Source organism: Pygocentrus nattereri, chromosome 11 (assembly GCF_015220715.1).
Source record: "Pygocentrus nattereri isolate fPygNat1 chromosome 11, fPygNat1.pri, whole genome shotgun sequence".
Taxonomy (NCBI): domain Eukaryota; kingdom Metazoa; phylum Chordata; class Actinopteri; order Characiformes; family Serrasalmidae; genus Pygocentrus; species Pygocentrus nattereri.
The window spans coordinates 42952132-42976427 of record NC_051221.1 but is presented as its reverse complement, the minus strand read 5'-3'; the positions used below and the strand labels follow the sequence as shown (position 1 = coordinate 42976427).

The 24296-nt window shown below is 40.3% G+C and overlaps 1 protein-coding gene across 1 annotated transcript in view; it reads right to left on the bottom strand.

Annotated features, from left to right (window-relative positions):
- Positions 1-1383: 1383 nt before the first annotated feature.
- syn3 (synapsin III) overlaps positions 1384-24296 on the bottom strand; it is a 163790-nt gene continuing 140877 nt past the window's right edge. The window contains exons 11-14 of the mRNA XM_037542375.1: positions 10943-11074; positions 9340-9382; positions 8682-8841; positions 1384-6125 (exon numbers count right to left, since the gene is read on the bottom strand). Of these exons, the coding sequence (XP_037398272.1) occupies positions 6002-6125; positions 8682-8841; positions 9340-9382; positions 10943-11074 (459 nt within the window). The 3' untranslated portion in view covers positions 1384-6001. The remainder of the gene's footprint in view (positions 6126-8681; positions 8842-9339; positions 9383-10942; positions 11075-24296) is intronic.

Below are 24296 nucleotides of genomic sequence, written 5' to 3'. Positions count from 1 at the left end.
ACACTAGTGGATTTAGCTTCGTCAAGGTCACCTATTGTTGCCACATTTGTTCAGTTTCACACACATCTTGTTTAATCTCCACAGAAGAGCATTTCCAATAGACCAGGACACTCTGGGGCACATACATACAAGAGCCTGTGGTCAATGCCAAGATGTGGCTCTGACTTGTGGAGCAGTGGAATGCCATCCAAAACCTTTGTGACGAGTTGGAGTGGAGTTTGTGATCCAGAACTAAACATCCAACATCAGCACCTGACCTCACTAATCGTCTTGGGGCTGAATGCAATCAATTCCTCACAGCAATGTTCAACAATTAGTGTACATCTGTCACAGAAAAGTAGACGCTGTTACTGCTGCAAAGCCCTGTGTTTGCTGGTCTTTGTGCTGGTCTTTGTCTCTGTTGTTGGTGTTATCTGGTGTGGTGTTTGGTCTGTTGTGGTGTTTGGTCTGCTGTATTCTGGTTTGTCACGTCTGCCCCCCGATCTATCCGTGTTGGCTCTATGACCCTGGACCGTTATGACCCTGATTTTGGATTTGCCCTTAATAAACCTCGCTTATCTCAGCACGTGCGTCCGCCTCCTCGCTCCATGTTACAGAAAGATCAGCACAAAGACGAGGGGAAACACAGGGCTTAAATACACAGGGAAAACGAGGGACAGGTGGAAAACAGGTGGAGACAATCAGGGGCGGAGTCATGAAACGAGGGGGCTAAACCAAAACATGAACACAAGGACAGGACTGGGAGGGGCCAACCGTGACAGTTCTTAAGTAAGGAGCGGGGTAGCCGACAAAATTCCCTGTCTTCATTCAATGAGAGAGAAAAAAACATATTATTTGTATCATTGCTATTATTAACATTTTTAACTATTATTAACTGACTTTATTTTTTTATATCGTCTTTGGACTGTCCAAAAAGTAATTATGGAGCATTTCTGTTCGGCCATTCATTATAAGATGTTTGCACAACGTAAAGGACACCCGTGTTCAAATGATGCTTCTTCAAACAGCAACAATATTTCTTTTCATATCATATTTGAAACTATCTCTAGTAACAAAATCTATTAACCAAACCCACCTATCCTCTTTAATCCATACTGTGGTGTTGTATTGTTGTTCTTTCGCCCACCACAACATTATGTTTTGCCAAAACCTTTGGGGGCCTCAGGGCTCGAGGACACAGGGCTAACATTCAAAAATATGAGCTACAGTTCTTTTGCAAGCTTGAGTTTCTAATAAAGTGGCCAGTAAGTTTAGAGGTAAGAATAAAAGATACTGCACTTATACTGATCTTGTCTGTACTGCAGTGCAAGCTGTCTGACCACCTCTTTCTTAAGGATTTCTTTGTTAAAATAATGTATAAAGAAAGCAAAACAAAAGCCCACATATATTAAACACTGTCCATTTTAATAGCATTTCCATTAACCAAAACAAAGAACCGAAACAGTAACAAAAGGGCATGTGTTACATTAAAGCACATGTAGTCACGCACACTATACACAAAGCATTCAGACAGAAACACTGATGTATATTAGTAAACTACACTACAGAGGCACCAGAGAGTCCTAATCATGCCACAGTTACTGAATATAAAACCACAACACTGCAAACACTCACTGCAACATGACAAACACATGATCGCCGTTAATGCTTGTCTGTGATCTCGCTGTTTGTTTGTATGATGTGACGTGTATGTAAATGTGTGTACATTGCAGGCTCATTTGGCTATAATCAGTCTGGAATCATCTTGAGATGAAGCTGCAAATGAAGCTGCTTCATGATCAGCAACGGCTGGTTTTTGCTTCATGTCTGTGAACGAACTATGTCACATATTTTGTTGTATTGTATTCGTTGTATGAATTCAGTTATGCATCATATGTAACAGAACTAAATTCAGTGTGTCTGACATCAATAAAATCAAGGTATCTTTTCGGGAACTTCAATAAAAATGAAAGCAAAAAGAAATAGTTCTGCTGTGGATGCAGCCTTAGCTTTTACTGCGCTGTGTGTAAACGACAGAGTTATTTGCATTCAGAGAGATAGGAGATGTGAGGTAGCCCAGTGACCGCAGGTCAAGTGATAATGGACAGCTATCCCTCAGTTTTAATCCTAATCTCCCTGTCTAATGACTACACTCACATGTCAGATAAGGAAAAATATCAGTTATACGTACTTATTAAAGAACACTGCTCATTACCCTGGACGGTAAAATAAAAGGCTATGTTGTATATTTCATACACTTGTATGTAAAATTTGGCCAAATGGCATTTTGTTGATTTTGGATGTGAAGTGCATTATATCTGATTCATTTGAAATAGTAATTGTGGCACGTATGGACGTCTTTCCAAGTATAAATCCTCAGAACTTAACAGACACGTTAGGACTGGTAATTCATTGTCATTAGGAACTGTCAGCTGATGACAAATCCAATAAATTAATAAATTATCTGACTTTTCAAACCTTGTGCTAAGCCTCAATTATAGGCCCCTCTAAACCAGTGGCTTAGAGAAAAGCTCTCAGTGTCCACTGCCTGAAGTCATTCAGAAATGGCAGTTAAGGGGAACTGTGGAAATTAATGTAAGATCTGGAAGTCCAAGAAAACTCTCAGATAAAAGGACCAAAGGACCTGCAGGAAGATGCAGCTCACACAGGAGTGGTGGTGCACTGCTCTACTGTGCAGTATTGTCGCACAAAAAAGATCTGCATTGATTTGGCAGCCAAACTTTAAAAGTTTAACAATTTAACCAAAAAATTTCCTCTGATTCTACATAAAAATAAACTTCGAATGAAGGATTCTTTCAATCAAATTGTCTTTCTGAGTAAAATTAAACTAGAGTTCAATTGTTTGTTACTACATTAAGTAATTTTTACGTAAACTGAGCGCAGCCACAATTACTATTTTATTTTTTCCTTTTAAACTTGAACAAATATTAATTTGATGTGCATAAACATTTGCAGAAAAAATGTTTTTTTTTGTGTGTGTGTTTATTTATTTTATTATTATTTATTACTCTATCACTTGTCTAGGGATACCCAAACTTTTACATACAATTGCAAATAAATAAACAGGTTATTCAATTCAAATAAAGGAATAATCCCATGGTTTTAAATCTAATTTCTATATGCCACATGTACATGACTGATTAACACATTTAGGCCACGTTGACCGAGGGCAGGTGACGCAGCCTCTTCCTATGGGCTTCTTTTTGTAAGTGTATTTTGAGTTTCTTCGATTTTCTAAGCGCAGGGAAAATACAGTCTAAGCTGCTAATCAACTGCATGCAACAGATGTGTAGCATAGAGATTAGATTAAAAAGAGTTGGACTATTCCTTTAATAGAGGTTGAGTTCATTACTTATTACATCAGTTTACTGGGAGACGTCCATGAACTTGTCAAAACTCTACACATTATGTACATCTCAACATATCTATTATGCTGTTATCAGCTATATAAGAAAGGAAACTTAGCTATGCATGTCTGAAGTTGCTGAATGCTTATAAATATGAACAGACTGATACCGATGAGAAGAAAACCTCCAATCACAAAACCATTCCTCATTTCTACTTTATGGCTTTTTCATCGCACTTAATAATGTGCCTGGAAGTGACAGAGGAAACCGACTGAGCACACTGACATTAGGCATTCCTGCAAACACAGAATTTGGTCCATTCAGTTAGGAATTAGAAATAAACTCAGCTACTCATTGCAGGCAAAATCATAAGCCGTGGTCACAAATACGTTTTTTATATTGCACAATACTAAAATTCAACAAAACAATAAGGCAAATATGACACCTAGAATCACAGGTAGCAATAATCCTTTTGCTTCATTCTGCTTAAACATTTAGTATGTAAATGAACTGATGGCTTCCAGGCTTGACCCCTAGGTGACTATTACCTTTTTACTTTTTTCTTTAATTAATTAAATATTAGAAGTATTATTTTTTGTTTTGTTATTAATCTTTCCGAATTCTTTCCTTGAATATCACGTCACTGTCGGAGATTCCCAGCAAAGAAAATTAAACATACAAAATGCCCCAAAAAAACAAGAGAATAGTATTTACAATAAATACAATGTCAAGTACATCTTCATTTATAAAGGGAAGATTCATTTGTAGTGGAAGACTGATCTGTTTTGGAAAAAAGCATTCCCGTACTCCCACTGTGGTATATTGCGTGATATACGTACTATATCAGCCAGTCTGCATGATAAATTGCAATAATTAATCATAAATAATGGCTTTGTCCACAAACTGCAAATAAGGAGAGCTTTTTGACTGCTTGTTTAGAGCTGTTTGCAACATTTAACACACTGCATACACTAAAGTACCATCTGTGAACAATTTGTTGTACATGAGGAGGCGGGTAATTTAATTGTTAGTGGAATTCCTCTTTAGCACTGATTAAGCTTTGATTTTAGTCCTATGCAAGTCAGTAATTTAAAAAACCTTTTTACTGTTTAAATGAATCACAGAAATAGCTTACGTTAATATATCAATCAATACGTGATGGTGAATATGATGAATATTCCATCATTTTCTGAGGAAAGGGATTTTGCACGGAGGCACAAAGAGAAGCATTTACTTTTATTCTCTGCAGTCCAAATCAGGCCAAGACGTGTTGACCTACATCAAATGTATGATGCCGAATATTAAGGTCTGGAGTATAACCGAACAACAGCTTGCCAGGTAGATGATTCATATGAAAAGATTAAATAATGTTAGTAACCGTTTCTACTTGTGAGCAGAGGAAAGCAAGCCTAGGCAGTGTCTACTCCCCTCCACCAACCAACACACACGGTGCGCTGCAGGTTATATTTACTTTCTGTTCTATTTTTATTTCGTATGCTTTTTTTTTTTTAAAGCATTAACTGCTTTAATGAAAAGCTTTAATAAGCATCACATGTTAGATAGTACACTATTGAATAACCCAGCAACGTCTGAAAACTACTTCACTTGTTGTTTTAATAGTCGTTATTACTGCAAACGAGCATTGATGAGCTCCTTCTGGTGTACGTTCATGGTGAGTTACATGCTAATGATTTCCAAAGCCATGTCCACGTACTTTACCGGTCAAAAATGAGGTATTGTCCTTGAGTCACTGTAGTATTTAGCTACAGATGCCCTAAGAAAAGAATGTAGTATTTTATTTGTGAAAGACAGCAACATGAAAAATGTTGTAAAGTTTTCTCAGACAGTGAATTGACCTCCGGGAAACTCGTGCAGCAACAGGGTGGAACTTACTCTGCTGTAACAGCTTTTTAAGGCCATACAACAACCCAACTTTTTGACAGGAATAGTCAATTCAACATCACGTGTACATATTATTTAATATTATATAGCAAGCTTTAAGGTAAATTAGTCCTGTCTAGTTCTCCGTCATTTTCCAATCACAGTAAATATCGCCTTTTAAGGAGCGTCATTGGGTTATTCTCAGTTATGATATCCCATTACATTGCCCTATCGCACAGGCCTAGTGGAAGCTATTACATGTGAAGTATTTCTGGTGTGACAACAATGTGAAGAGAGTAGATGCCCTCATCTCTGTAATTTATGCAGAGATCTCTGATCCTGTGCAGTCATAAACATTACAGTAGTGTTAATATCTCTTCACAGACATATGTCTGAATTATACTTGAGATTAATACATATACTATTTTTACAGAAATTTGGCTAAAATTAAGTGGAAAGAAAGGAATGTGGACGTTTTTAATTATTATGGTTCTAGTAAGTTTGTCTGAGGAATAAGTTTATATCCACTAACACAGGCTTTGATTACTGGGTCTGCAGACTGATACTTCAAAGGGCTGGTTAAGGGGGTTCAGTTTAAAAAATAGGTTAAAAAACAACTAACCACAATCCTAACAGTGACATAAACATTAGCCTACAGTACACAGCCATAAGGTCAGTCAGTTCCCTCTCCTTTAAACTCCACCCCGAATCCGCTGACCATCAGAACATCATCATTCCAAAAGTGCTGATCGCTGCATGTGCACATGCGTGGATTAGTCGGAGAAGAGGCTGGCAAAGGACTGGCGGAGGCTGCGGATGGTCTCGGCTTTGGCCTCATCATCTGTGGGGTTGCTCCTCAGCGTCTCCGTGAAGGTGTTTGTGAGTGACTGTGATTTGCTGAAAGAGACAGACTGAGCTTCAAAACGTAAAGCAGCAGTGCCCATTCTTATCTGCAAAGAGCCGGTGTGGCCGCAGGGTCTTATTCCTCTTACATAAGCGCTCAGTTAAGGTAAGTGAATCAGGGGAACTCCACAGATTTCTCACATTTTCTGTACGATTTAGTCACTGAGATATAAATATTCGTTCAGAGTGGTCTGATTCACAGTGGTGGTGATAGGAACCAGACGTCTGAAGCCTTCAAAAGCTCCCTCACAAACTGTTATTACACAACATGGTTAGGAATATACTGTTTCATGTCCGGAAGATTTTGGCCTAAAGCTTTGTTAGATTTTGTTTAGATTTCAGATCTCAGATTTGGCTTTAACATTACATTTAAAACTAAGGCACGTGTAAGTTCACTGGTCACTTAGGATGGTAAATAAAATGCCTATATTGAAGTCTGTAGACATCATGACTCATAGTTCCTATCAGCACCACGGTAAAGAGTCAGTGAGTTTCTCTACAATTATGCATTTTACATTAAACCGATAAATGAGTTAATGTATGTCCCACCACTCAGTTGGATTCTTAATCAGTTGGATTCTTAAAGGTGCCATAGAATGGAAAACTGTAATTACATTGAATAAGCAGAGTTTAGTACATGGAACCGACAGAGTGCGTGAGCCTCAAACACTGTTATCTCCTCCTTCAAATACAAATCCCACATTCGCTGTTTTGTAAATGCAGGATTTGTGTTTGACATGGGCCACTTCCAAAACCCCCTTATTTACATACACCAGCCCATGTTCTCTTCGCACTGTGAAGAATGAAATGACAACAGAGCAATACAACGGCACATATCGCTGTTGTCGGAAGAGAACCTCGTATCTCCAAAATGGTAACTTTACAGTAGAAGGTTAAAACCTATGTTACTTTTAATGTAAGTCAATGGAACCAGAATTTTTTCCAAGTCATTTTGGGTCATTTCCTTTAGTCCATTCATCATGAAATTTACAGACAGTGTAAAGGGCAACATATACTTTCATATTATGTAAAAACTGGAGAATGTCAAAAATGGAGATACAAGGTTTTCTTCTGACAACATCGAATATATATATATATATATATATAGTATGAGATAGTACAGGATAGTATGAGATGTACTATTTCAGGCTGTGAAGGGGATGTTGGCACTTTTCAGACCATTCCCATGGAGCCTAACTGTCAATGGGAAATGCTTTTTAATCAAATATTCTGTTCCACCTTAAATGTTCCAGCTTGGGACACCCAAAATGTAACTGCAGCCCCATTTATGTCGAATGGGAAATTTGCAAGATGAGCAGATGGATATAAAGCCAACTTCAGCTCCCACATAATTAACAAGGTCCTGGATAAGTTTATTTCAAAGCTGTTAGTTTGCTCTGCACATTTCACTCAAACCTTGGACAACATCGCGCAGGCCTCGTTTACAGTCTGAGCAAGACGCAGTCCAACTTTATTAGCATCACAACCCCAACAGCACCCTGTAAGCAGCAGCCATGCTTTGTGATTTTATCCACTTTTTGCCAGCTGACAACTTTATTTTGTGTTGCTGTGAAGCTCAAAAGCAAGTAGCTAGTATAGGTTCCATTAGCTACTAGCAGGCTCCAAGTAACTAACATAGCCATCTAAACAGCCTGATGACCAGGCTTACTCACTGCGTTTATTCTGACACGGTGCTTCTGTGTGAGCTACTGCGGTGCCTTGACAGCAAATCAGAGCAGAGCTCAACAAATTATTAAGGAGCTCACCAAAAAAGGGAAGACAGGTTCTTTCATTATAGGGCCAAATCAACATAAAACCACATATGGACATTTTTCGCCCCGGCCCAAAGTCACGTACGTTCAATGTAGACATCAGAGAACAAATTAAAATGCTGAATAAATGAACTCTATGGCACCCAAAAGCTGCAATATCACGGATTTACCATTGTCGTTTCTGTGGGAGTGCATGGAGAGCCTAACCCCACAGAAGATGATGACTGAGAAATTCACTGGCAATAAAAGTTCAAGAAGTAAATTTTTTCAGTTTTTAGAAAGCAGAGAAACCTGGTCGTAGTTTCCACACGTGCGCATTACAAGACAGATTCAGTTTTCCGTGACGTTTCACCTTTTTGTAAGTGTTACGTATCTGTGGTTTTTATGAACACATGGTCTTTATACTGGCAGATAATATAAATATATTATAGTAATAAATATACTTGAAATTGCCTGCAAATATGATGAGATACTTCTAATTAATTACTTTTTTTATTTAAAAATAAAGTCTAGTTAAAGTTACAATGATATAATCTCAAAATGAGAAATATTAGATATAGAAACTGAACATACGGTAATTTCGCTTCCCAGATGATATCTGTGTGCAGTGATGTAGAACGTAAAATCTATTCTGATCTGTTCTCGCTACGGCCGCAGTGACAGTGTAGCAGATACACATCTTATCCAGGAGCACCTATTAAAATCCGATTTCACAATTTTTTCACAAAAAATTGGATTTGTACCATTAAACGTATTCTGTGAATGTAAAGTGACTCACTTGAGCAGTGGTGCTTGTTTCTGAGAGGCTCCTGCAGAGCCAGAGGCTGGGATAGGGCCGGGCTGGAAGGCCTGACTGGGTGAGGTGGTGGCTGAGCGGGCTCGCTGCGGAGAGCCATGAGCAGACTGAGATGGAGAACCAGAGGCCGAGCGAGGACCTCCTATAAACCACAGATACACAAACACATTCACACACACGTCTAACAACTTCACCACTATTAACCCCTTAAATCTCAGGCTTATTACCTACTAAGGTTTATTATCCAGTAACTACAGGGACTTCAATGCAAACTGGCTTAGCAACTCTTAGGTTATAGACGTAATAAATGAAATAGTATTAACACCTTGGGCCTGCCTGTGGGCCCTGGCCATTTAAGGGGTTAACAAGCAAAACATCAGGAGTTTAACAGTGATGCCAGTTCTTGGCGAAGATAAGGAAAAAGAAATGAAAATTTGTTTTAAGTTAAAATGGAACCGTGACTCACATCAGCAAATTAGATTCACCAAAAGAAAATGACTTTATTCCCCCAGGAGAACTTACTCTCTTTACAACATGCTCCCCCTTTCCCAGAATTCCATGTCAGTGAGCATTCACAGTTTCCAGGCAATACTGTTACCTGGAGGCCGGTCACACAGTAGCCGGATAGTTCCTGACTCACCTTGAGCTCGTCTTGGCTGGGCTGTTTGTGGAGCGGGCTGTGTCTGTTTCAGATAAAAAGAGTTTATTGGTTCTATGAGGTGTTTAGGATGAATCACACTGTATATTATTACTGTCATGTACAGTACTATGCAAACATAAGAGCCCCCATTTAAACTGCCCCCTATAGTAAACTGAGACGCTGGTGCCGTCGTCCCGCTGCTCGCACGCGGTCACTCAGGTCTGTGGACGGTGGAGCGGAGGGAGGCCAGACTGTCTCAGAGTGCTGCCGTGTCTGTGTGTCCTTCTGGTTCTCTCCTGTTAGTTAAGCTGTCATAGTCAGATCTGCCGGAGTCGTTAGCCACACTCTGGAAATGTCCACATTCCCTGTTTATGTACAAACAGACAGTAAAACTAATTCCCTCTCCCTGCCTTTTTTCCGAGTATACAATCGCCCACCTGTCCGGCCGGACACTGAAGGACCACTGACTGTCGAGCCCTCCTGCTGCCCAGAATTTTTTTTAAGAAATCTGAAACCTCTAAAGTTAGCAGGTGGGTGAATTTTCTGCTTCTAAGAAATTACATTTACGGTATTTGGCTGACGCTCTTATCCAGAGCGACTTACAATTTGATTATTGTTACACAGGTAGGCGAAGGTGGTGTTAGGAGTCTTGCCCAAGGACTCTTATTGGTATAGTGTAGGGTGTTTGCCAAGGTGGGGACTGAACCCCAGTCTACAGCGTAGAAGGCAGAGATGTTACCCACTACACTAACCAACCACCCCAAATTACAAACTTAGACTCATCAATCCATAAAACCTTACATCAATGACACAGATGTCAGTTTTTGATGCGAATTTTATTCTTCTTTACAGTTACAAAGCCTTTCAGACTCATAGTGTTGAGTCTCCTTCACAGTGGAAGGATGGACAGAAACACTCTTTTTCAGGATTTTTTAAGCCCTGAAACAAGAATGAAGCTTGAGTTTCTTCCCCTCTCTCAAAGATGAAAGCTTTAAGTACTGTTTATCTGATAGCGACAGGTTTGGTGGTCTACCAGGTCTCACTCAGTTGTTAAGAGTCCCATTTTCTCTACATCTTTTAATCATTTTTAACTCCAACTTTACATCTGCAGGGGAGCTAAAGTGTGTTTGGATAGTTGCTTGTGAAAACATTCATGTCTGTTGAAGGAGAACACAATGTCAGTGACTGCTTTGTTAGAGCAGTGGTTCCCAAACTGTGGCCAAATGACGTTGGGGGCACATAAAAACACTTAATTTAATCCTCATTTAATTATGGTTCATTTCCATTAGCCGCCTGTGTAATTACACAGATATTTCCCTGATATAACATAAACAGCTCTGCTGCTCACCAACCGCTGAACAAGAGAACCTCACTGAATCCTAAATAATTAAATACTCCTAGCTTTGATTTTATACTTGGTGTTGGGGGCTTTTGTGCAATTTTCTATTAAACATGTTTCTGACACTGAAAAACGAATAATTATGACTGTTTTGACTGGAAATTAAACAAACAAGAGGCGGTCTCTTGACATTTACACAGTACTGTATAAACCACTTATTACTCATGTTTAATGAGGCAATGAGTTGGGAATTTGCTCAGGCACCTTAACAGAGGAGGGCTGGGGAGAAGTGATGCCAAGCAGGGCAAAGGCCATTTTATTGAGGACCAGATCAGTGATGAGCTGCCTGTCTTCCTCCACATGTTCTCCAATCAGAGGCATGGAGCTGTCCATCACCTGCAGACGACACCTGGTTAGACTGCACTGGCTTTTAAGGAGACTTTAAAGGGGAATTCCACTGAAATTTTCTTTGTCTGTCAACATTATAATAAACATGCTCCAAGACCAAGTTCATCGCTGTGTTTAGATTAGCATGTTATTCATCAGACTTGCATGTTAAGATTAATTGACCCTTATTAGTCCCACAACGGGGAAATTTCACCTCCACATTTAACCCATCCGTGAAGTGAAACACCACATACACACTAGTGAGCACACACACACACACACACACACACACACACACACACACACACACACACACTAGGGGGCAGTGAGCACACTTGCCCAGAGCGGTGGGCATCCCAATCCACAGCACCTGGGGAGCAGTTGGGGGTTAGGTGTCTTGCTCAAGGTCACTTCAGTCATGTGCTGTCGGCTCTGTGGATCGAACCGGCGACCTTCCGGTCACGAGGCTGGATCCCTGACCTCCAGCCCACGACTGCCCCACGACTGTTATATTACATATATGAAGCAAAGATTGGCCACTATTCAGTCCCACAATTTCAAAGCTAATATGTATATGTGTAATTAATTATAATGTTGGTCATATACTTATCAAATCATAAAGTGTTTCTGCATGATATGAAAAAAAAAACCCAAACATGTCACTGGGAAGGAACTACACCAATGTGAGCTGAATAGGTGGTAATATGTAAATGATCTGGTTTTTCATGACATCACAAACACAATGGCTTCAAAACAGGCTGTTCTGGCAGCTTAGTTTCCATATATGGACTAGAGGGAAACTTTAACATTGTTTTTATTCCAGAAAAGGATGAAAGTAAAAACTTAGTTTTCAATGATTTGCACTCTTCAAAGTCTGGAACGTGGAAGGTGGAGGCTGCTGGCTGTGATACTGTAGTCTGTCTGAAAGGCACTCAATGCTGTAAGCCAAGCAAATATTACACACTTCCACTATGAATAAGGGGGCAGTCTGTAGTGTTTTATTCAACACAGCACACACAGACTCAAGTTCTAAACCAGTTCTAGTCTCAGAATGACTTGTCCAAAACTTTGGCATGCTGGTACAGGAGATGAATGGCTGTAGTCTTTTCAGAATTAGCACAAAAAGCAAATAAGTGTTTTAATCATTAAGGAAAGATTTTATCTACATAAATACTGTAGTTACTGGATAAAATGAGCCAGGATCTGGAAACGTATGAAACAATCCTTTGTTCCTTTTCCATAAAAACAACTCAACGATGTGAGTAGATGCTGAAGAGACGAAACACGTAATGTTTTAATGGTTAACAGACTGACACGGTCATACAGTGTCAGAAACCACATAAGCTTATAATGGTTAGTTTAAGTTTTAAATGAAACTACAAAGACACAACCAATCCAGCAAAGGCAGTAAAATACATTTTTAAAGCATATTAAGCAAGTATATTGAGTGTATGGCCTTGTTTTTATTTGATTTGTTGCTGTAGTGATAACAAATTAAAGCTTACATGTTCTTCCCAAACTTCCCTGCACCTACTACACAAAACAGTATGTAAAACACAGTGGGAAAAATAGGTGGATTAGGTAAGGTACAGAAGTGTGTAGTGTGGGTCGCAGCATTAGATGACCCAGCGAGATGTCTTCAACAAGCTACCAGCTCAAGTGGCTGATTTTAGATTTGCTGCTCATTAATCCATTTCCAAGCAAAAGTTGAAGGTGTTTTCTGAATGAGTTGCATTTATTGTAGTAAAGGAGATATCCACAAATTATTCCGTGACGATGTTCACCAGCTTCTTCTTCAAACTTTGTTGTACCTTTGTTGTACATGAGGCGCCTGGATGTACCCGCTGCACCGAATGAGAAGCTGGCTCCAGCTCTGCGGTGTGCATTTCTGAGCTTTTGCAGTTTTAGTAGCTTGGTTATTTTCTACACGGTTACCCAAATAAGATGACTCTGTTACTGGCACAGGTCTACATAACACTGCCATAACCATGCCTTAAACATTTCAACGCTGGCATGACTGACTTTGTTCAGCTTTATTCCGTCAATTGTTGTGACAGGTGCTATGTTTGATGTCATGATGGTTGATCAGAATACACAAAGGAAAAATCAGCATGTGCTGTAATCTGTCATGATATCAAACATTATGGCAATCATCAAGATAATTACTGGAAATAGTAACATGACTGAACATAATCTGTTGTGACAGCACTCTTTCCTTCTATGACGTGTTTATGGGATGACTATGTCAATGTTATGTAAGAAGTCCAAGCTTCCATGACTTGTCAGCTACATTAGCCTCATAGACTAAAGAGGTAAACCTCACTCAGCAAACATGTTTTGCCTGAGTGGCTACATTTGGGGTAATTTTTGATTGAACCATCGCCTCAAGAGGGACCAGAGACTGCAGTACATTTAGGTGTCCACTCAGTGGCAGTGTTGCGCATGTTATTCGTGCATCTCGCTGTGTTTCATCTACACTGGATGAACTTAATGCACCCGAAGTGCTGAGGTGACTCTGTAACACCACTCATAACATTAATGTGACAAACAAACCTTGAGAAACTCTTGCTGTAAAGCCTGCAAGGCAATATTAGAGAACTGACTCTAACTCTGATGACTTTAACTAGCCTGTCTCCTGCTCTTCGTTGGCTTATTAAAGAAAACCAGGGATGAGAACCTTGGAGTTGTTTGGGTGTTTTCAGGGAACGACATGGCGAGGACACGGCAACGCTGAATGTTACGGTCGGAAAGTCTTAAATCAGGAGGGCTTGTCAACAAGAGGCTGGCTGTAAAGTGTGTGCCACAACGGTATGAGTCACGCGCGTGTCTGGGGCTGAGGTTTGGAGGCACTGCATCGGGCCTCTAGAGACGTGTTCAAACTGGGAAAAAGCTGCGCCACTTGACATGGGCACCAAAACAAATGAGGAGAGAGAGAAGGGGTGGGGAGGGAGACACGGGTGGAAAGAATGAGAGCGAGCAAGAGAAGAGAGAGTGACCACAGCCTAGCCATAGAGAAGAGCTGACAGAGAAAAACCTGGCTGCCCGGCCAAGAAAGGTCACATGGTCACTGTGAGATGAGAAAGATATATTTTCTGCTTTACTGTCAAAGATTTCAAGCATATCCAAGACATGTACTTTATTGTATTCAAAGAACGCATCTCTATAATTTGATGAACCCTGTGAAACAGAGAAACTTTACAAGGGGAAGCAAGTCCAGACATTGTAAACATTGCACTAGTTTTAAAACAGAATGGACATAAGCAACGTCATCATCCACACTTCCAATATCTGCATCCATGTTTTGTTGCGTGATCCTCCCTTACATGTATATTTATGTAGAGCAGTTGTTTATAAACAAGCCCTCAGGGACGCCAATCAGGATTTTTGCTCTTGCAACACACAGGTACAGCGGGGAAGTGTAGCCTGCCTAGGGGCCCTGAGGAACAATCTGAAAATCACTCACGTGATTTCCACATAGATGGCACATTAAATGAGGTCAGGCTCACTTGCCAGTTCTGTATACAGCACATGGGCAAAACGTGTCCGGTTTGCGCCTGAAACCTTTATGGATACTTGAATATCAAAACTGTCCTATATTAGTCTCCACTAATATAGGAGAGTAGCTAGCAGACTAACTTGTCAGCCCAGCTGGAGGAACAAACACACCTTTGCGTGTTAACTAACATCACCTAATGAAAATGTGGCAGCTGTGCCTGCAGTTTTAACACAACCTCAAAACGTTTTTTAGAGATAAGCCTCCAACTCATAAGAAGAGGCTTATGAGTCCTTTCTCACAGGCAGTGATAAAGACTGCACTGTAATGAAACGTCTCTGTGGTCTCACTGGTGTTGTTAATATGCCAATAAAGCTTCTTTGAGTCGTGCTGAACTGGGTATATTAGGCCCTGATCCATCACTGTGCATGTGCAGCGGAAGGCTCATGCGCCTGGGCCAGCCGCTCACATGTGTGTGGTTCTGCGGCATAAACAAGGCTCAGGGACGGGAAAAGAGCCAGGAGGAGCAGAGAGCACGAGGGGGACAGAAGGGAGGGAGAGAGGGGAGGAGAAGAGGCAGCAACACAGAGGCTATCCTGACTGGCCTTCAAGGAGGGAGTTACAGCTTGTTACTCATAACAACCACAGTTACCCAGCAGCCCCTGAGGCCTGGAAGCCACAGCCCACGCCCCTCTCTTCAAACACCGGCCGTTTCCAAGCCTGGTGCCTGGGCACACCCCCTGCATGTAATTTACCGCCTCAAAGTGATTCAGCAGATGACAACGTTAGATCATTCTGTTGGATGGTGGACGCGAGGTGGTCAGGGCTGTTTTCTTTTCGACTGCTGAGCGCAATGTTCTGACATTTAAATCGACACATACACAACACAGCTAAGTCAGGCTGAGGAGGCCAGATGGTTTCTATGACTTCATAAAGGAGGACAATGAGGCAGTAAGGTAGCGAATAAGACAACCAGGACACTGTCATTGTTAAGTTCCCAATAAATCTAAGATCAGGACAGAAACAGACACAAAGCAAAAGTACATTTACTAGCCTTTGTACCTGGCCTACCCACATGCCTACTCTTTCTATGGTTTGTTTTCTTTCCTTGTCTTTAGTGTCGTCCTCTTACCCCAAATGTAGACTATGTGGCTAATATAGACTAATGTAGACTATGTGGCTAATATAGACTAATGTAGACTATGTGGCTAATATAGACTAATGTAGACTATGTGGCTAATATAGACTAATGTAGACTATGTGGCTAATATAATGTAAGTGCACAAGCACTTTAGAGTTATAAGGCTAATGTAACTAACAAGTAATGGAAGCTTATAAACTTTCATTTCCTCTCTCCCATCATTTAATAACCGGATGCAACTTAATACATCTAAATAAATAAAATATAACTTTTCTTTTTAGCTACTTTGAGCTTGTAGCATCAGACATTGAACAAGTCTTGGCTGACCGACTACATTTACAGCTAAAAACAACACACGGAGGAAATCCCTAAAATACAGAACACACATGTTCATTTCTGATGAAAGTCTTGTGTTTGGAGGCGTCACTGAGTTTTATTTTCACTGACATCGTATTAGAGGTGGCTGTATGGCAGAGCCCTCTCAGAAGTTTCCCCCAGTAATGGTGTGTATGTGAGGCCGTGTAGACACGCGTGTGTGTAATGCTCGTGGAAGCATCACATTCCTGTGTTATGGCCTCATCTAGGTAATTGCGTCCTGCTGAGGAACAGTTTAGACATGGAATGTGCTGTGTCACACACTCCCCGGAGAAAGGCTTCCTGTCATGTCCGGAGTTTCAGAATGAAAGTGAAGCTCCGAGGGGATTCTGGGTTAGCTGGGTGCAAATTGCTGCTGAGACTCTGGACGCCTAAATAAGGACATACGTGGGCAGCACTCTCGGTAGTGAAGGCAACAACTGTCATATTAACCGAGTTTAAAAGGTGAGTGTATTATCACAGAGCAGGAGTACCGGTTTGCAGTTTGGTGTTCTCTCCCCACTAATACAGTATATTATAAATTCAGATTTTCCAAACTCTTTACATCATATTAAATCAACAGGTACTAAACCCAGTGCCAGTCTGGGACACTATATCCAGCAATCAGAAAATGGTTGTGCTGGTCTTCATGACAAAAAGCCTGGAGCTTGAATTATAAAAAATAATGGCATTTAAATTGTAATCGCAATATTAGTCCGAAAATCAAACATTAGAAAATTAGTTATCGGCACAATTCGATATTTGCTCTAAATCATTCAGCTCTACATTTACGGCATTTGGCTGACGCTCTTATCCAGAGCGACTTACAATTTGATCATTTTACATAGGCAGGCCAAGGCGGTGTTAGGAGTCTTGCCCAAGGACTCTTATTGGTATAGTGTAGGGTGTTTTCCCAGGTGGGGCTTGAACCCCAGTCTACAGCATAGAAGGCAGAGGTGTTACCCACTACACTAACCAACCACCCTAGTGGCTCTAGTGTACAGTGCATGTGTAAAAAAGTGTTGACATCAAAAACACTGTCAAGCCTAGTGGCAGATAATGATTAATCTTCCATGAGGTGTAGCTGATTTAATATATAACCTGCACGTCAGAGCAGACAGGACTTCACTGGAACGGAATGTAGGACAGAGCATGTCTTGAGCTCATAATAAACAGAGAACCATGAGAAAGTGGGAGATTCAGATGAAAAGAAACAACACATTAACAAATCTTACCCCAGAGTGAAGCTATGGTTTATGTGGTGTCAAATATCGAAGACAAAGAAGTGATATATATATATTTACACATATATATATGATCACTTATTCCACTAATAAATTCAAGAAGCCACATTAATTAGTGGCCTCCTGAGAGAAGATAAGCTTGAGTGGTCTGCCGGAAACATGAGTCTTGACTGTTAAAAAAAGAGAGCGAGCTAGAACTGACCACAATGAGGAGCCTAAAGCCATTACGTCATTACAGCATTAAGGTCCTTATCTCCGCTGGACCGCCTGCAAAGGGAGCGTGTGTATGTGTGAGTGTGTATTAGTAGGAGAGTCCAAGGGTCTGATCTGGTCTTCATGAGATCACTACAACAACAGTAAATGGACAATAATCTTCCTGTCTAAACAGATGTGGCCCACGATGCAGGCATTGCTGTTCAGCTATAAATAACCTTGATGAGAGGTTTTCAGTGCAGCTGGACAAGATAGCACATTTTCAGTAGTAGTGGGGGGAGTGTTTTCCTTACACACAGCCTGGACGACTTCAGTCGTCTGCCCTTCAGATTATCTGTTGACCAGGGATGGTGTACAGCTTATACTGTGCCTGGCTTTCTTCCTCAGACCTTGTCGCTTAACAACTTTAAAATGTGGAAAACAATTCCTCAATGTCGAGAACGTGATGAAGGTTTTGAGAAAGGCAAAGCAAAATGATTTACCTAATCAGAGGCTTTAATGATTTCTGAGAACATGTTTAATTTTTAGCTCATGGACAGAATCTTCACAGTTACTGTCTTTAAATTCTGCTAGTATTAGACTAATGCCTTTGAGGCATTGTTAAGTTTTGGTGGGAAATTAAAGGGTTAAATTCATGAAACTCCCAAGGCAAAATTGTCCAGTCATTTTAATTTCCCATAGTATTTGGGTAGACATAGCCAAGCAGGCTCTGCCATTGACTAGGACTTCAGCAGCTAAACTGAAGGCTTTACACCTCAGATTAACTACCAATATCACTGGGAAATGACAGAGGGAGCAGCCAATCATGTTCTGATCTCCAGTGAAGGGCCTTAATGTAAATTAATGTGAAGAGATTTTATTCAGTACAACTTTGGAGCATTTCTATTGGTTCATTTAACACAATGACAGTTGCTGTGCTCTAATAAATAAATAAATAAAGAAATAAATGCTCAAATAAATAAATAAATAAATAAATAAATAAGATTTTTTGGACAGCAATGATATTTACATTTATGGCATTTGGCAGACACTCTTATCCAGAGTGACTTACAATTTCAGTGATTTTATATAGGTAAGCCAAGGTGGTGTTAGGAGTCTTGCCCAAGGATTCTTATTGGTATAGTGTAGGGTGCTTACCCGGGTGGGGACTGAACCCGTCTGCGGTGTAGAAGGCAGAGGTGTTACCCACTACACTATCCAACCGCTATATACCCACTACACTACACCAACCACTATATACCCACTACACTACACCAACCACTATATACCCACTACACTATACCAACCTCTATATACCCACTACACTACACCAACCACTATATACCCACTACACTAACCAACCGCTATATACCCACTACACTACACCAACCACTATATACCCACTACACTATACCAACCACTATATACCCACTACACTACACCAACCACTATATACCCACTACACTAACCAACCACTATATACCCACTACACTATACCAACCACTATATACCCACTACACTATACCAACCACTATATACCCACTACACTACACCAACCACTATATACCCACTACACTACACCAACCACTATATACCCACTACACTACACCAACCACTATATACCCACTACACTAACCAACCGCTATATACCCACTACACTACACCAACCACTATATACCCACTACACTACACCAACCACTATATACCCACTACACTACACTATACCAACCACTATATACCCACTACACTAACCAACCACTATATACCCACTACACTAACCAACCGCTATATACCCACTACACTATACCAACCACTATATACCCACTACACTACACTATACCAACCACTATATACCCACTACACTAACCAACCACTATATACCCACTACACTAACCAACCACTATATACCCACTACACTAACCAACCGCTATATACCCACTACACTATACCAACCACTATATACCCACTACACTACACCAACCTCTATACACCCACTACACTACACTATACCAACCTCTATACACCCACTACACTACACTATACCAACCACTATATACCCACTACACTATACCAACCACTATATACCCACTACACTATACCAACCACTATATACCCACTACACTAACCAACCACTATATACCCACTACACTAACCAACCACTATATACCCACTACACTATACCAACCACTATATACCCACTACACTAACCAACCACTATATACCCACTACACTATACCAACCACTATATACCCCCTACACTACACTATACCAACCACTATATACCCACTACACTACACTATACCAACCACTATACACCCACTACACTATACCAACCACTATATACCCCCTACAGTACACTATACAAACCACTATATACCCACTACACTACACTATACCAACCACTATATACCCACTACACTATACCAACCGCTATATACCCACTACACTATACCAACCAATATATACCCATTACACTACACCAACCACTATATACCCACTACACTATATCAACCACTATATACCCACTACACTAACCAACCACTATATACCCACTACACTAACCAACCACTATATACCCACTACACTATACCAACCACTATATACCCACTACACTATACCAACCACTATATACCCACTACACTATACCAACCAATATATACCCACTACACTACACCAACCACTATATACCCACTACACTATACCAATCAATATATACCCACTACACTACACTACACCAACCTCTATACACCCACTACACTACACTATACCAACCTCTATACACCCACTACACTACACTATACCAACCACTATATACCCACTACACTACACTATACCAACCACTATATACCCACTACACTATACCAACCACTATATACCCACTACACTACACCAACCACTATATACCCACTACACTAACCAACCACTATATACTCACTACACTATACCAACCACTATATACCCACTACACTACACCAACCACTATATACCCACTACACTATATCAACCACTATATACCCACTACACTATACCAACCACTATATACCCACTACACTAACCAACCGCTATATACCCACTACACTATACCAACCACTATATACCCACTACACTAACCAACCACTATATACTCACTACACTATACCAACCACTATATACCCACTACACTATACCAACCAATATATACCCACTACACTACACCAACCACTATATACCCACTACACTATATCAACCACTATATACCCACAACACTATACCAACCACTATATACCCACTACACTATACCAACCAATATATACCCACTACACTACACCAACCACTATATACCCACTACACTACACCATCCCACTATCTGCCTCAGGATTCAAATAAAACATATAGAATGTTTTTCACAAGCCTCAAATGTGTTTTACTTACAGCCAAAATGTTCAAGTGCACCACTGTTAGCTTAACACTAACATGCCATTAGAGGTGGGTTTTGCATTGTTGTGTAGGTGTTTTTTTAATACGTAGCATTATTGCAGAGATTTTTTGAGGTTGCATTATTATAGATTTGCTTTCTTTTCCCTTTTTTCCTCGCTGTATCAGTGTAGAGGTGTTTTTCCCTGTTTTATGGGCAGAGTTTAGACGTGTATGGCCAGAACTGAAGGCCCAGCTCTAGCGGTCTTTGCTCTTTGCTTTTGGTACCTTTAAGAGCACAGCAGGATTTCAGTGGTACAATGGCTGCCAACATGGTACTTGCATTAGGCATTTTAAATTACATCAACACCTTGTAGTTAAACATTTACAGGGTGGATGGAGAAAGGAAAGAAGGTAGAGTAACGGAGCTCTCAACACTGTGCTTATATACACAGCATGCAGCCATTTTTCCTCCTGGCACACACACACGCTGCCCACAAGGTCACAAAAATACGGCATCATTAACACGACTATTTCAGAGCTCACCTCAGAGTGCCCTGCGTTTCAGCATTCCATTCAAGAGTGTTTGGAGAAGGATTAAACTCTGAGAGTGATCATAACAGCTCCACAAAACCTCTGGACTCTTACTAGAACAGGCGCACTGTGATAACAGAGTCAACAGAAGTCCTTCAGCATTTTGTTTTAAAGACGTATTAAATACTTGTTTAAAATCTCATGTTATGACTTCAGCATAACTAATTTGAATATTATTTGTTGGCCAAGCATCAAATTCGAAGTAAGCACACCGTGAACAGCCCATCTGCACCATTACCTCCCGCTGCTATTAAAGAGAACGAACAGACTACACCTGACCAAGTCTTAGATAGATAGATAGATAGATAGATAGATAGATAGATAGATAGATAGATAGATAGATACTTTATTGATCCCGAAGGAAATTTAGGTATCCAGCAGCAACAACACAATACAGTAGGAAACATATTCAACATCTATTAAACACAGAAGAATAGAAAATATATAAGGGTATAAAAACTTTCTGTACAAGGTGAAGAACTAAAGAACTCTTCTGATTCTTTAGATTTCAGAGCTTTCAAAATTGTACCAGCTGGGTTTTCTCTGTCATCCATGCTTAACCACTGCCACTGCTGCTGTCTGTGTCCATCTGTACTTTCAACTGTCTTGTACTCCTGTTAGGCTTCCAACACACTTTCACTAAATTTACCCAAAATGCCTTTATTTCTTAGACTTGCAGACTCACCTGACGCTCAAAAGGCACTTTAATGGTCATAAACTCTCATCTCTAGGAATGAAAATGAAGATGTTCTGCATAGTTCAGCAGTTGAGATGCAAACAAAAGCGTTCAGAGTGGTTTGATGTGAAATGACTGATGATGAAGAAGCTGTAAATTTATAGTGGAGATGAGAAGAACAAGGGTTCACGATCTTTACAGCACAAATGCAACCATTTGAAATACTATCCAGCACAACCAGTGAACCTATTCATGTCTGGGTTTTATATGATAAAGGCTAAATTGTGATTATTTGCAATGAATAAATACTTTATAAATAATTTCATGATTTAAAATAAATACACTAAAATCATATTCATAACTTTCAATAAGGCTGCTTTTAGTAGAATGAAACTGTTCAGATGTCTGGTTCATCACGTTAGAATGAAGCATGTTTACACAAAAATGTTGAAAAATCAGTGGAATTCTTTTCTTAAAAAGCTCAGATTATTAAAGTTTCAAAAAGCACCATCACTGCTCTCTCAACACAGTCCATATATGGATTCATCACAGTTGTGACATCACAATCACTGACTAGGGATAAGCATTCTGACTGATTTTGATGTTGGCTCTCCACAGGAAGGCAGACAATAAAACAAACATATAAGAAAAACACTTTCAAAACCAAAGCAGGGCGGGTTGCTAACCAGCGTTAGCACACTAAAATCATGTTTTAGTGTTAAATAACTGCCCCAGGAAATGGGTAGGTTTTTATGTCAGAGGGGTAACAGAGGCTGCCTCTAAAACATAAGTGGTAACACTACAGCCAACCAGTATAAGTGATACTTTATTAATCCCTCCTCCACATTTAACCCATCCATGAAATGAAACACCACATACACACTAGTGAGCACACACACACACTAGGGGGCAGTGAGCACACCTGCCCGGAGCGGTGGGCAGCCCTATCCATGGCGCCCGGGGAGCAGTTGGGGGTTAGGTGTCTTGCTCAAGGACACCTCAGTCATGGACTGTCGGCCCTGGGGATTGAACCGGCGACCTTCCGGTCACAGGGCCAGTTCCCTAACGCCCAGCCCACGACTGGACACTGATTATGGACTCATCGTCTATATGAGGGATTTTTAAATACTCAGAGTGTTTTCAGTATTCAGTGGAACTTCAAATGGTTGACCGAATATTAGAGCTACCATGCACATCCCCACCAATGAGCATATTTATAAATGACTGTCTGTTCAACCTACAACTATCAAATGCTTCTCTGTGACTGTCCCATTTAAACAGGTCCAACATTTCTTTTGCCTAAATCTCTGACATCAGCTTAATTGAGTAAAGGATAAACGGAGGTTAGAAAATAGTCATAACAGCCGAACAACCAACGTTTGTGGTGAATAAAACACAAAACTACTGCTGAGTATGGGCCTTCTCTTGAGTTGGCTAAATCAGACTTAGGAGGATTTGATAAAATAATAAATAAATAAATATATATATATATATAAATCCTAACCTTTCAGCTATTTTTAAGTACTTGACTTTCTTCTTGCATCTCTCCAGTGCAAACAGCTCTTTTTGGAGCGAAGTATGAGGTGGTTTTAAAAGCAGCCAGCTGTGTCTGAGCTTAAGCAAAGACTCAGTGTCCTAGCCACACATGCCTACTAAATAATATGTTACTCTTAATAATGGAAAAAATGGAAAAAAGGAATTCTTGAAAACAACTTAACATTTGAGAAGACCACCTTTATCCATACTTCTGGGCATTTTGCTGCCATTAGTATTTTTCTTTTCTAGTTCTTTGCCAGACTCTATCTAGTGATGTAAACTATTGGACCAAGGCATCAACAAAACAGCACGTCATCAGCAGCTCCAGCTCAGTCTCTGAAAACATCTATGCCGCTGGAGATGGGGATGGATTTCCACTGTACTGCTTTTGTTCGCAGAGTTGCTTTGAACTCTAATTCTGTGTTTGGAACGGACACGATCCACCCAACTAATAGCACATCAGGAAGTCTAGTTTCAGTCACAAGCACACTTTAAACTCACAGACTCAGTGCCACTTTACTTTGGCTTAACTGAGGGGATGAATGTCAAAGTGCTTATGTACAGACAAAACAATTATAAAGAAAAACAGCTGTGAACTCCAGACTGGA